Raw genomic sequence first — 14,682 nt, 5'->3', positions numbered from 1 at the left:
TAAACAACAACAACAACAATAATGTTAATAATAATAATAATAATACTTATTATTATTATTATTATTATTATTATTATTATCATCATCATCGTTGTTGTTGTTGTTATAAACAATAATGTATTTGTTAATCAATTTATCAAGATATAGAGAATAATATGTTTACGTATATGAATATATTATAAATATGTATTAAACTAGCTCAAGCACTAATACAATTCCATTCCTTTTTTTAAGTAACAACAACAACAACAACAAACAATAATAATAATTGCAATTTTTAAAAAGCAATTTTTATTATCTTCATTGAAATTCTTAGCGCCTCTAGTGTTCATCGGCGCATGCGCAGTGACGTTTAAGGTGTGCGCCGCAGTAGCTGCAGTTCCGTCCCAGGTTCATCATCGGCTGTCTGTCTGGAGCACCATGGCCGATAAAGCACAGCTACAGGAGGCGATTAAAACACAAGGAGAGGTCGTCAGGAAACTGAAATCAGAGAAAGCGAGTAAAGAACAGGTTAGTATGAGATTTGAAGCTTAATGACGGAACACATGAAGTGATCGGTGGCTTCCTGCTGTATCTTTGATGTAAGAAAACGGGACATCATAAATATTTACGTCTCCTCTGCAGGACAGGTTATGATCTGTTTTATTGGTTTTAATTTATTCCATTGTCGTAATTCCGTATTTAATGAATGTTATTCTGTATTAGAAATGCGGCATGTTGCTAACTGTTAGCCAGCTGATGCAATCTGTCCGTCATGGTGGACATCATTACTGTATGTGGATGGAGGATGTATCTGTAACGATATTATGAAATAATACAATAATAATATTTAGTTACAGTGACTGCTGTTGATTTAGAATGGAAATGTGACGCTAATGAGTGTCCAGTGATAAATCACGTGATTGAAAATCATTATTGTACTCCAGTATATCTGTAGAACAAATCTTAAACAATAGAAAAATGAAAATATGAAAAAAGACCAACGACAAGTCTATGTAAAAGAGAGGCAAGTTAGGTCATATATGGGGTATCTCTGATTCATGGGGTGTTAAAAAGGCCCTATTAACAGTTATGTGCTCATCTTAGAGGTGTGGGGTGTTTCTAGCTCAGTTTGGGGGTGCTGGTTGATTTTGACAGCCTCCTCTCATGTTTTGCTTTCTCATTGCTGTGATGCCTCTCTTAAGGGCCCGTAGTGACAGGGTTGCTCACCACTTTTCTCCTGTTCTTCCTGCTTGTTGGCGCGGATACCACCTCCACCATCATCATCATCATCATCATCGCTGCACACCTGGATTATCCTCGCTGTTTGTGGGATCGGATCGGATCTGTTTTTGGACTGTATGGTATTGTGATTGGTGTGTGTTTGGACTGTGCATAATGAACGCTCTGGGGCTGGTCTCCATGCGGCTGTGTGCTGGACTCATGGGCCGTCGCTCTGCTGTCAACCTGCCATTTCTGCGCTTCTCCTCTGGAATGACTTTATCACAGGTACCTTTTTATTTGAGTCACAGGCCAGTCACTGCTCATCTTATGACTTTTAGTTTACCATGCTGCCTGTAGTCTGCTCACATCCTATTTACCTATCCAAAAACAATACTCAACTTATTGAAGAGCAAAAATAAATGTACTTAAAGGTGAGAAAATAGCAGGTCAAATTTCACTTCAAAGTCAAGAAATATGTATATGTATATATTTAATTTGTTACTATTTATACAGTACTATTTGGGATTAGTAATAAAAAGGGAAATTATTTCAACAAAGATGCATTCAATTTCTGAAGAGTAACAGTGCAGACATGTAATGTTACAAATAATTTATTTTTCAAATAAAACCTGTTCTTTTGAACTTTCCTTTAATCAATGAATCCTGTAAAGATGTATCATTGTTTTTTTCACAAAATTTTTAAGCAGCACCACTGCTCACAGCATTGATAATGATAATGGTAAGACCAATTCTTGAGGAGATCTGCACATTAGAAAAATTTCTGAAGGATCATGTGACTAAAGCAGTGGCTGCTGTAAATTTATGCTACTCCATCACAGGAATAATAACAGTTATTTTAAATTGTAATGAAAGGCTGAGAAAATAACAGGTCACTTGAAATCGATCTTGATTTCCTTCATGCAGACAGAAATTTAAGTCATCCTATTTGGACAAAATAGTAAATAAATAAATACAAATTAAATGAGAATTTAAATGTAATTTAGAACAATTTTGCATTACAAGAGAATTGGGGTAAAAATATATATATTTATTTTTATTTTTTATTTTATTTTTTTTAGGAAAAAAAATTGTTCTGAAGGTAAAAACTCTGTTTTTCAGATTGATGATGAAGTGGCCAAACTGTTGCAGCTCAAAGCTCAGCTGGGAGGAGATGAGGGAAAACATGTGTTTGTTCTCAAGACAGCCAAGGTACATAAACCACTGACATTTTAGACACAGGTTTGTTCGCAGTGTGCAATATCTTTCGTTTCTTCTCTGTAGGGAACCAGGGACTATAACCCCAAGCAAATGGCTATCAGAGAAAAGGTTTTCAATATCATCGTCAGCTGCTTTAAACGCCATGGTGCTGAAACCATCGATACCCCCGTCTTTGAGCTGAAGGTCTCTTTAGCAGTTACACATCAGTTTGTGCATCACATAATTGCATTCATTCACCATAATGACCCTGTTTATTTGTGTTTCTGTAGGAAACGTTGACGGGGAAGTACGGCGAAGACTCCAAACTCATCTACGATCTGAAGGACCAGGGAGGAGAACTTCTGTCTCTGAGATATGACCTCACTGTATCCATCAGACATGCGTTTATTGATCTAATATTGAATCTTTTCGAGACACATAGCTGGGTGGGGAAAGTCAGATTGATTTGCATCTGTTAGCTTGTTTGATTTTTATTTAAATGGACAGAAATTATCAAGTGAAATCCAGAAATAGCATCAACAGAAATCAGAGTGCTTTTTTTTATTTCTCTAAAAGCTATTTTGGATTGTGCTTAAATCACTAGAATGTGTGTACAATCTCACCATAACAATCTCAACAGTGCTGTCAGCATTTGGCTCCTTGATTTCTTCTCCTCAGGTCCCATTTGCTCGCTATCTCGCTTTGAATAAAATCACCAACATTAAGCGCTACCACATTGCTAAAGTGTACCGCAGAGACAACCCCGCCATGACCCGGGGCAGATACAGGGAGTTCTACCAGTGTGTGAGTACCTCAATCCTCAAATCAGCTGTTACTATTATTAGTATTACTTGGACTAGTATATGTTAACGTAAAAAATCTTTGTTTGCTGGTTGAATTTGTTAAACTTGTATTTTATTAATTTATTGTTTTTGCCATGAAAATAGCCTAAGATGTTGACATGTCATTAAATAAACATATAGTACTACTACTTGTAGTAGTAAGAATTGTTGTTATTCATGTGAATGTAAATAATTCTTGATCTTTGTGGCTGCAGGATTTCGATATTGCAGGTCAGTATGATGCCATGATCCCTGATGCCGAGTGTCTGAAAATTGTCTACGAGATCCTGAACGAATTAGATCTGGGGGATTTTCGTATCAAGGTTGGTTGCTGGTCGACATGAGAAATTGACAGTACTATGGGCTGTGTCTGAAAGCAGAAAAATTCTGCAACAAGGCACGCCATAATCCAGTGATGTTGTCACATCCTGTTTGCGGAGATGCTTTCATCTGACTGATTTTTGAAGGCAGCATCGATGCATCCTTTGCTAGTGATATCCCACTATCCTGTGCACTCCATTCAGTGACAGGTGATCTTAAAATAATAAAAATGGCGTCAAAATGTTGCAGTGTGTAACCAACCTTGCACACTTTTGATATTGTTTCTAATAAGAAATTAGTATTTAAATAATTTAATATTTTCTTAGTTATAATCCAAAACTCTCTCTATGCTGATGTATATCATTAAACTACTATGCTGCCTCAGAAGCCCGTCCTGAATTGTGCCTGCAGAATCCGTGAGGAAACATGTCAGCCTTCAGAAGCAGTCTCTGTAGAACCTTTTGTTGTGCATTTATCAGCTTGAGATGGGATATTCACTGTAGTGGTGTTTCAGGTGAATGACCGACGAATTCTAGATGGAATGTTTGCTGTGTGCGGCGTTCCTGACGAGAAGTTCCGCACAATCTGCTCCACAGTGGACAAACTGGACAAGGTGAGAGATCAAACATTAACATTAGGCTTTCTGTTGCAAGAGAATGTTTTCTTAGTGATTGTTTGAAATAATAGAATGCATTTAAGGTAGGGTTTAGACAGATTTTAAGAATCAATTCTATCTATCAAAGTTTTGCCTTTGAATTCGTTAGCCATAAATTGGAATGTATAACCTGGCAAACTGTATGCATTTTGACCTTAAAATACGCTGGTATGATTTGTCACTTTAAACTACGCAAAAATCTAGTGACGGCCCCTGTTCACGCGCAGTATTCAAAACAAGCAAAAAAAAAAAAAAGATGTAGAGTTCAACCAATCAGAGCGTTTGTTTGTTTTTGCGTTTTATATCTCAGCTAGTAGCCTATAGTTTATAGTTTCAGTTCAAAACGTCTCGCATTCGCCCCGTCAGATGTTCTGACAGAAAGGCTGCATGTGAGGCTGTCTGAGACGCTGTACTGGACTGTACTGGAATATTTAGTTTTTTTGCTTTTTGAAATTGCATAAAAAAAAATACAAAATAAAAAACGAAATCGCAATAATGAGCTAAACAGTTACGCTAAACAGTAAAAACAGTAAACTGTAAGCCCCCCCCCCCCCCCCCCCGCGACACTGAGTGTACTCAAAAAACATTCCAAGGTTGGCAGGTCTGCGATGTACAGTGCATTTCACCTACTCTACAATCTATTAATTAAAGCTGTAAATTATACAGGGAACCCTGTTGGTTGGTACATTGCTATAATATTGAAGGTTAAAATTAATAACAGTCCATATTCAATCAACTCTCAAAACCAGCTCATAAACATTTCAAATTGCACCGAATTTAAAAGCTGAGACTTCATATCTAAAGTAGCAAAGCTTGTTGGGATTATTGAATAGTGGGTTGATATGATTGAACCCAGGCCTAGTTTAAGGTTTGACGTGCTCGTTGTGTTTGTAGACGGCCTGGGAGGATGTAAGAAAGGAGATGGTGAATGAGAAAGGTCTTTCAGAGGATGTGGCCGATCGGATCGGAGCGTATGTGAGCATGCAGGGTGAGTAAGCATTCGTCACACACACATCACCGTCAGTTTTTACCTGACCAGATGTGTTCCCTCTTGTATCTTCCGACATCTGCTGACATCTCTGACCTCCAGGTGGACAGGATCTGGCCGAGCGGCTGCTTCAGGACCCCAAACTGTCCCAGAACAAACAGGCCTGCGCTGGGCTCACAGATATGAAGCTGCTCTTCAGCTACCTGGAGCTCTTCCAGGTCACAGATAAGGTGAGGTCAGAGGTCAAAGAATGCGTTGAAAGAAAATTCAGTTATTTCCTGTTGTCCTTCATACTGAACCAAAGGTGTGTAACAAAATTAAGATGCTGTCTGTATCACGTCACACCTGATTTTTTTTTGTATGCTCCACACACATCTTCCTTACGTTTATTTATAATCCATTATAGAAGAAATACACACCCTATAAAATTTATTTCACCGGTATTTCATTTCAGTAAATGCAGCTGTAATTTCTTTTTTTTTCACACCCACTCACTGTCTGCCTCTGTGATCTTGTTCCTTTCGTTTGCCCTCATTAATTTTTAAATCTCTCTCTCTCTCTCACTCTAGGTGGTGTTTGATTTGAGTCTGGCTCGAGGACTGGACTACTACACTGGTGTGATTTATGAAGCCGTTCTGTCCCAGACCATCCCAGCGCCGGTGTGCACGCCCACAGAGCAGAACGGGGCGGATGAGGCTGGCGTGAGTGTTGGGAGCGTGGCTGGTGGAGGGCGATACGATGGTCTGGTGGGCATGTTTGACCCCAAGGGCAGGAAAGTGCCCTGTGTTGGCGTCAGCATTGGGATTGAAAGGATCTTTTCCATCATGGAGCAGAAGGCCGAGGTGAGTGAGAGAGGGGCTGGAGGGTATATAATGCCTTTTTTTTTTTTTGCTTTTGAAGTTTGTTTTTTAAGAGAACATTTAGATATAATATAAAATGGCATTTGCAACAAAAACAAATGGGTATATTAATGTTTAGTTTTAAAATATTTAATGCTTTTTAAACATTTAGAAAGATCAATGGTTTATTTTTCATATTTATTTAATTAATGCTATTTCAAATTTACATTCAATTTATTGATAAAATCCATTTTTAGAATGGAGCTACTGTATTTTAGTATGAATGGTATATAAATTATTAAATAATTATATTATTAATAATTTTTATAAATTATTATAAAAGTTTTTTTTCTAAGGATATTTTTAGGATGGTGCCACTGCAACTTTAATGAAATATATTTATTAAATACATATTAAGAGTTAATTTTAAATATTTATTCATTCTTTTTAAACATTTGGGAAGATTTTTTTATTTTTTTATATTTAACATTATTGAAATTTTTATTCACTTTATTGAGTATATTTCTTAGAAAGGTGCCACTATTTTTATGATTAAAGTTATTTGAAATCTTTAGTTTAAAAACTTTTAAAACAATATTAATCATTTATTATTATGGTAAAAATAGTTTTAATTAATAAGTGCCTTTTAAAATGATTTGATTTATTTTTTGGAATGGTGCCACTGGTTTTTATTATGAAAGGTTGTTTATGATCTGTGTAGATTAACGGTTTCTATTAAAATATTTTAGTTATATAACTATTTTTATTACACTAAGAAAATTTTTTAGAATGGTGCCGCTGTGTTTTAAATGAAAAGTATTTCAATAGAAATGTGGAATGTTGTCATCTCCTGCAGGCATCTTCAGTGAAGGTGCGCACCACTGAAACTCAAGTGCTGGTGGCCTCAGCGCAGAAGAACCTTCTAGAAGAGCGACTCAAACTGACCAGCGAGCTTTGGAACGCTGGAATCAAGGTTGGTACATGCTTGAATGTCATTTCAAGAAAACCAAAATGAATGTGGAGTTGTATTATGGATCTCTGAGCTATGCATTATGTGCTACAGGCTGAAGTTTTATATAAGAAAAACCCGAAGCTGTTGAGCCAACTGCAGCACTGTGAGGAAACCGGGATTCCACTGGTGGCTATTTTAGGAGAACAAGAGCTCAAAGACGGAGTCGTCAAACTGCGTAATGTGGCCAGCCGAGAAGAAGTGCGTTTGATAGCCTCACAGATTGTTGACCATTTATAATTTTGATTAACTGATTATAAAACAGTCGTATGCCTTATTTCAAACTAAACGTTTCGAACAGGCTACATTTGTCACACAATATTGCATTGCATGCTTATTTATCTTCATGGAAATAAAGTTATTTTAAATTTTTACACCTAAATTTTTGGAAGTCCGATCAAACAAAAATGAACAAGAACATTTACAAAAATCACTAACATGCTGTCTGGTTTCCTGTAGGTTGATGTGCCCAGAGCAGATCTGGTGGATGAGATCAAAACAAGGACCTTGTAGTCTTGAAAACAGTCACCATAAGGACGACAGTGGACCCATTTACCAAACGCCAGTTACAATTGTGTCTGTAATCAAACATTGACACTTAAGGAGAAAGCATATTCAGCTCATAGCCTTCTCTTTCACAATGTGCTTGGATTATGTCAGATCTATCAATAAATGAGTAACTAAGATATTTTGTTTGTCTTTTATATTTGTGTCAGTTATATTTGTTTTAATGCCACATGCAAGATGCTACATTTATATGGTCTACATTCTGTGTAACTGTGTCTTTAAGACAGCCATGAATGTTAGTATTGCCAATGCAAATTATAATTATTGTAAATTAAAAAAAATTACAGAAGTAATATTTCTTAGACAACTGTCTAATTGTTCAGTAGTAATTATGCAAGTTGTGATTTTACAGCTAATGTCATTTTAGAAAATATTTAGTTTTACAATTTTATATATAGATTACTATTTGTTTTTTCTTATTGAGAATATAATAAAATTAAGAATTGATTATTTTAGTCTTATTTTATAAAATCACAACATTTTTGAAAGACCTCTCTTCATATCTAGCCATTTTCTGCATAAAAGTTTTGACTTCTTACCACAAGTATGAACAATAGCAATCGATCCAAGTCATAATCAGGGACTTGAGCAATAGCCTACACAATAATTCTTTCTTGAACAACTTATTTACTGTACAAAAGTCATTTATATAGTCAGTACAACCCATCAAACAAGGAAACAAGAGCACACCATGCAAAGTCTACAAACAATCGAAAAAAATCGTGAAAAATCAAATATGGTGAAAAACACTCAAAATAAGAAGTTGTGAAAACATGCAATCATCCAACTGTGATGAGGCTGACTAAAATAACAAATGATTAATATTACATTGTTAAAATATAATAAAACATAACAACGATAACATAATACTTCAAAACTATTCACTGCCCAGATTGCCTTTTTTTTTCCTTCTTCAACAAACTAAATACTTGTTTAATCATTAATTTCCACTCATTCATCTGACACTGGAACAGTACATGCCTTCAAACTGGAATACTGAACGTAAAACTGATAACGGTACATTACATTAGCAGCTCAAATTTTAGAAAGGTCGCAGATTTGAGACTTTACAGATGGTTTGGATCACCAGCTCGGCGACGGCCCGATAAACCTCCTCCTTCGTGGCCTGAGCGCTGGGGCCTGGAAGGACCTGGATGACCCCGTACAGGGGAATAAGAAAGCATGGGATCAGGACTTCGTAGCTGAAGCAGAGGAAGCCGTCGGAGCTGGCGTGATGGAAACGGACTTCATACTTCGGAGCACCGAGTCTGTTCACCTCGCACATCCACTGCAGCAGAGTCACGGCGTCGCAGTTCACGGGGCCTTGAGGCTTCATCTCATCTCTCGACAGGCCGGCCGGACCCCCCCCGGCCCGGAAGAAGGACTGGACAGAGGGGTGGGCCAGGATATCGTGGAGGGAGGGCTGAGGGTGCAGGAGGGGAGGGGTCATGGAGGGTTTGGGGAGGGGGCTCGGAGCAGGTGGGGTAAAGGTGCCGTCTTCTTGTTCGGTCTCAGATACATGATTTTTCTTGGAGAAGGACGTCCATTTCACAGTTATAGAAATGCCGTACTGCTTCTTAAAAGCTGAAAAGACAAGGGGTAAAAAAAATTACTTGAATACTTGAACATAATTTATTGAATGTTACAATACTTTCTCTTACTCCAGAGAAAAAAAGAAAAGAAAAAAAAAACATTACATAAAAATGTATATATAAGTACATTTTAGAAGACAGCATATTGTAAAAAGATGCACCACTCCTCATCATATTTTTGCCATCTCATTTACTGGCCTAAAAAAAATAGAAGACCGTTCTTAAAATTTTATTTTTTAATAAATTGTAAAATTTTAATTTATCCTGTGATGTTAAAGCTGAATGTTCAGCATCATTACTCCCGTCTTCAGTGTCACATGATCCTTCTAGTATGTTGATTTGCTGCTCAAGAAACATTTCATATTATCAAGGTTTAAAAACAGCTGACCTGCTTCACAGTTTGGTTGAAAATGTAATACTTTTTGAAATGGATTTTTTGATAAATAGAAAGTTTAAGAGAACAGCATTTATTAAAATGGTCCTATTTTAAAGTTTTTACAGCAGTTGAGTTTATTTTGGGGGTGTACTAGAACATGCTCTCAGGCTTTGTCACATAATTTACATCATTACAAAACTTTTTCTCCCCATCCTGTCTTAAATGGCTCGATTAATTGCGGGTTTGATGAAGACCTACCTTCAGAAAAACTAAATTTGTCATGATTGGTTAGCTGTCCCATGTAGTGGGTTGTGATTGGCGAACAGCTTAGACAGTGTTTCAGTACTGACCCGCCCCTTTTCAAAGCACCAAGTTCAGTTTACTTCGGCATAGTTAAAGATTGCGTCTATCAATTTGAGCCTGGATTCAGACCCCAAGAATACTGAACAAGAGGGTCGCACAGAACCATTGCACGCATGGATTTTGCAAGACATATTATAGTGGTAACCATAAACATATCTATGGTGGAAGTGTTATTGTTGTTGTTTTTTATTTTGAATAAATCACGTTTTAGATAGCATGTCAAAAACCGCTTAAAAATAACTGCATTTACTATGTACAGATAAGCCCAACGGTAATATGTAATGTTTACTGTTCTTTAATTTTAACATTATTACATGAATTGCAGTGAAACTGTTATAATTGTATTTATACCATAGTCCAGTGTTTCCCACAGGCTCCCACAGACTGGGAGGTAGCATATATATGCAAATTAATTCTCTGCCAGCAGGAGGCGCTGTTGGAATGGAAGAGATCAAGGTTTCCCCGGTAACGGCTGTACACAAAGCAGCACTCCGCTCACAAACGCTGCTTTATCAGACATTACATGCAAAATTAAATGATAATGACATCCAAAATTTTCTGAATTTTCCTTCAGAAATACAGTGATATTTAAGAAACCCGCACCGGGTTTCGATTTTGAAACGTACAGAACTCATGTTTATTCAACTACGTCAAGATTTCTGGGTAATCTATTTGTGGTGCAACAAAAAAATCTATGTATGGGAAACACTGTAGTCTCATAATTGAGGTGTAAATTCTGCAGATTACTTCATTGTCCAGTTTTGTACTGTCAGCAATTTATTAAACGTTTTCATTAATTGCAACACTGTCGTCTTGTCCGATGCACTCAACCAAGAGTTCTAATCTCGACCTCGCCCCTCCCCAACCCCCAAACATTCAAATTTCCATATTTTAATGATATTTTAATATGTGGCTTTATGACATCACAAAACGGAGAAGAAACTAATATCTTTAGTATAAACATAAATTGTAGTTCTTAAAAACTTTTTTTTTATTGAAATATCTCCCGTTGGAGTGGACTTTGAGATTTGTAACTTTGTAGATCTTTATGCCCAAACACAACACAATGACTACAATTCAAAAAGTGAAAAAGTATAATAGGACCCCTTTAAAACAGACACTGTCAATCAAATGCATCTTTGCGGAGTAAATGTATTAATTAAAAAAGTATTAATTAAAAATCCACACACGAGTATATTAATAAAATTTATAAACCTTGGTGTACTGCTTAATGCATACTACACAGTATATAAAATACTGTTCTGTAAATTCACATACTACACACACAACATACTGCATACTACTTTCTTTTTTAAATAATAGTCATTCAGTTAATAATCCAAATATTTCCATGCCCTGGCATACCTTGCACAAGCACTTTCTTGGCCATGGATGCGGCGTAGTGGGAGGAGTAGTTCACTAGGGCCACAAACTCTCTCCCTTTGGGCCCGGCCATCTTCAGCAGGACCTCCTCCACCCCTTCAGACATCATTCGCAGCATCCTCAGTAACTCCACCTGATTTATGCTAGTCGGAAGATCCCCCAGACGCAGCTGCCGCTTCTCTGTGCTGTTGCGCACCGTCAGGCAGCCCCCCTCCGGCAGACGGTAGTGATGCAGGGTCAAGACGGCGGTGGAGGCGGTGAGGGGGTCGCCGTACTTTGCGTAGGCGAAGCCTCGGTTCTGCCCGCTGAAGTTCATCATGAGACGAAACTCGTAAATAGTGCCAATGCTCTGGAAAAGAGGGATCAGGCGGTCCTCGTAGACGTCGCGCGGGATCTGACTGATGAAAACCTCACAGCCCGGCCCGGGAACAGGACCTCGCCAGCCTGGAGGAAAGAAAGTCAAAAGGAGTGATAATTTATGTTTTCTCAAAAACAAAAGTGACTGGGATTGCACTTCAAAAATATTTCACGACAAATGTTGGAAAGTTGAAATTTACACGTTTGAAAAACATATGTGACATGCATTCATAAACACACACACACACACACACAAACTTGTGTGTTATGCACATAGACTGATAGAAATTCTCATTTATATATTAATTTACATGTATATACACACACTTTTGACAAAATACACTTTTTGAAGGTGCTTTAATAAATACAAATAAAATAAAACAATATAAAAAAATAAAAACCCCTGGTTAGCTGTAACTTCAAAGCTTCATGAACCATCACAGACACTGAAATGCTCAGACTGTCAAGATCTTATATATATATATATATATAAAGCATTTATAGTTTGAGATATATTTCGTAGTACACCCAGCTGTTGGAGATATAAAGATCAAGGCAAATAAAAATCCTCACAATATGATCCTTTAAAAGTATAATCGTACTCTGAAAAACTGATGAAAACATCACATGACAAGCACTGACCAGAGTTTCAGACCAAAGCTGAATGTACTCGTTGAGAAATAAATACTAAGTACTACCTATGCACTCATGATTTGTTACATATAAAAGACATTTTATACATATGTATATATGTATTACTTTTAAAATGAACTCATTAGGGGATAGTAATATTCCTTTAGTGTGACAACTAAAACAGATATTACTTCAGCAGAAAGCACTGTTGGTGTCTGGTTTAAACGTGATTTACATCTAAAGTGATCAACACATTCAAATTTAAGTTACCAGTCTACAATTTTTTACATTAAAAAGTATCTTGAACTAACCATTTCCATCATGCAATAATGAAAACCCTCTAATCAGCACTAACTGAGCAGCAATGAGGACTTATAGTCTAACTGAGCTCCAGGTGTTCATGTTTTAATGGAGGAAAAGACTAAGCACAAAAGAGGCGTGGTTTAAACGTTCCTATCAGTTCTACATGACGAGGTGTTTTAAACCCAAGATGATGAAGATAAACGGTTTGTTTCTGCTCGGCTGAACCTTATGAAGGAAAATTAAGAAGCCATGTGCCACAGCTCTGTCTTCATCCACAGCACACTTCAGTCTCATGCTATGAGACATAAAAGAGCTTAAATGCCACATGTTGTGGTTTAATTCCGAAAGGCTGATCATCTCGGTTCACTCAAGAGCACTTACCAGGAGGAGGACCACCATACTTCCTCTGCCCATTGACCTGTGTTAAAGTGATTGAGCTTTTCTGCATCCATTCTTGAAGTGACTTCAGTCTCTGCGGGTTCAAAAGCTGCCAGAAATCAAATTAGAGAGGTGGTGTAACGCTTGCCGTGTTATATCGGTGAGCTGAAGTGCGTTCAAGCGCCAAACTTTGATGACACTCTTACTGTGCTAAGTTTTGGCAAACAAGTGTGCCATTTATAAATATTAAATGTAAATAAACTCACTGACCTGCTGTAGCTGCTGTCCCTCCATGTCGCCGTCCACCTGCGATGGCACACCTGTAAATTGGTGGAAAAGTCTAGCAAAGGTCATTAAAACAATGCCAAGTCTCTCTGGAGACTCTATTGGACACCCTTGAGGAAAGGGGGCGGATTCTGCGCAGCGCGCTCAAATTTCACTCCTAAGCAGAGATTGTGGTGATACTTACACAATTAATATTTTAAAGACAGCCGTTACATTTGTAATTGTACAAGTATGCATGAATGAATCTGTTATATACATTTTTAAAACCGGTTTAATTGGGAGAACAATAATTAGAGACGTTCCGCTCTTCACCAGCAGGTGGCAGCTTTGCATCATTAGAGTGAACGTTATTCAGCCTCGGCAACATTGTTACTGTTTAAAAACGTTTCATTTCACCTTTCGAGAGCCGTGTACAATATGTGCAAATGCGGTTTACTTTTTTCTTTTGGTTATTATGCGTACAAAACAGCAGGACATATGGAGATCTTCCAGTGTTTTTATTCCATTGAAAAGTGTTGTGTTAGGTGTCCTGCTGGGCTGAGTTTTCACAGGTCATGACCCCTGCGCCATAAAACTGTCTCCTGACACAAAAAGTGGACGCTTTTTAAAGATTTGTTTTGTTTTTCTTGGACATTTGATGCTTTATTTACTTTTTATTCCACAGGAAATTGGATTAAGAAAAACAAATGTTTTTCAAGATTTGTGTTTAGTTATTGGACATTCCATTTCTTTGTTTTTGTCTTGCTGTTTATAGTTTTTTTTATGTGTATTTTTTTTTTTACAGAAAATTAAAAGAAAATGCAATAAAACTATATTTATTAATGCACTAATTATTTTGTTGTTGTTGTTGTTTAGGGTAAGTGGATGCCACTAACTGAAATAAACTAAAGTAGGCAAGTGTACACTGCACAGAATGCAAGAGTTTCTATTCCAACCATTTATTTTATTAATTAATATTAAGATGTCAATTGTGAATACATCTCAATATATGTGTTACTTTAAGATGTGGTAGATTTATGTATGATATTATATTACATTATATATTCCAATTTTTTTTAATATAATCAAATTTGACAAAAATGTAAATTACAATACAATATAACTATTTATTCATGAGCTAATTAACTTTTTTGTTGTTTTTGCTTATGTTAACGTACCAGTTGATAAGTTCATATAACAATATAATAACTCATTTGAAACAAGCATCATCATATTTTTTTCCATATCGTATGTAACACTGAACACTGATCAGTATGAAAGCAAGAGTTCCATTCTGAACATATTTTTTTCACCTTCATTTTAAGCTGTCAAGTGTGAATAAATAATCTCAAGGTAACTCTGTTTGTAACTCTGCTTCAAAAGCTATGCTTGTTAAAGCATGCATTTTTTAT

General features: G+C 36.7%; 2 protein-coding genes across 3 annotated transcripts; one reads left to right on the top strand and one right to left on the bottom strand.

The window, feature by feature from the left end:
* The first annotated feature begins 349 nt into the window (after positions 1–349).
* Positions 350–7,740, top strand: LOC127971830 (histidine--tRNA ligase). 2 transcript variants are annotated; one of them, XM_052575072.1, is made up of 14 exons: positions 363–510; positions 1,185–1,488; positions 2,323–2,412; positions 2,485–2,604; positions 2,691–2,786; positions 3,079–3,204; positions 3,458–3,565; positions 4,078–4,176; positions 5,113–5,206; positions 5,309–5,436; positions 5,776–6,048; positions 6,902–7,018; positions 7,109–7,255; positions 7,514–7,740. In XM_052575072.1, the coding sequence occupies exons 2-14, from the start codon at positions 1,378–1,380 to the stop codon at positions 7,565–7,567; spliced, it is 1,563 nt and encodes a 520-aa protein (XP_052431032.1). In that variant the 5' UTR covers positions 363–510; positions 1,185–1,377; the 3' UTR covers positions 7,568–7,740. The 2 variants fall into 2 exon arrangements, with proteins under 2 accessions (XP_052431033.1, XP_052431032.1); XM_052575073.1 differs by lacking the exon at positions 1,185–1,488 and having other exon boundaries at positions 350–510.
* Positions 7,741–8,228: 488 nt separating this feature from the next.
* Positions 8,229–13,409, bottom strand: LOC127971074 (dead end protein 1). Its single transcript, XM_052573829.1, has 4 exons — positions 13,277–13,409; positions 13,010–13,115; positions 11,318–11,779; positions 8,229–9,205 (listed from the first exon to the last, which is right to left on the bottom strand). The coding sequence occupies exons 1-4, from the start codon at positions 13,358–13,360 to the stop codon at positions 8,664–8,666; spliced, it is 1,194 nt and encodes a 397-aa protein (XP_052429789.1). The 5' UTR covers positions 13,361–13,409; the 3' UTR covers positions 8,229–8,663.
* Between the last annotated feature and the right edge of the window lie 1,273 nt (positions 13,410–14,682).

This window comes from Carassius gibelio, chromosome B14 (assembly GCF_023724105.1).
Source record: "Carassius gibelio isolate Cgi1373 ecotype wild population from Czech Republic chromosome B14, carGib1.2-hapl.c, whole genome shotgun sequence".
Classification (NCBI taxonomy): Eukaryota; Metazoa; Chordata; class Actinopteri; order Cypriniformes; family Cyprinidae; genus Carassius; species Carassius gibelio.
The sequence above is the reverse complement of the archived record's forward strand: the minus strand, read 5'-3'. Positions and strand labels throughout refer to the sequence as shown.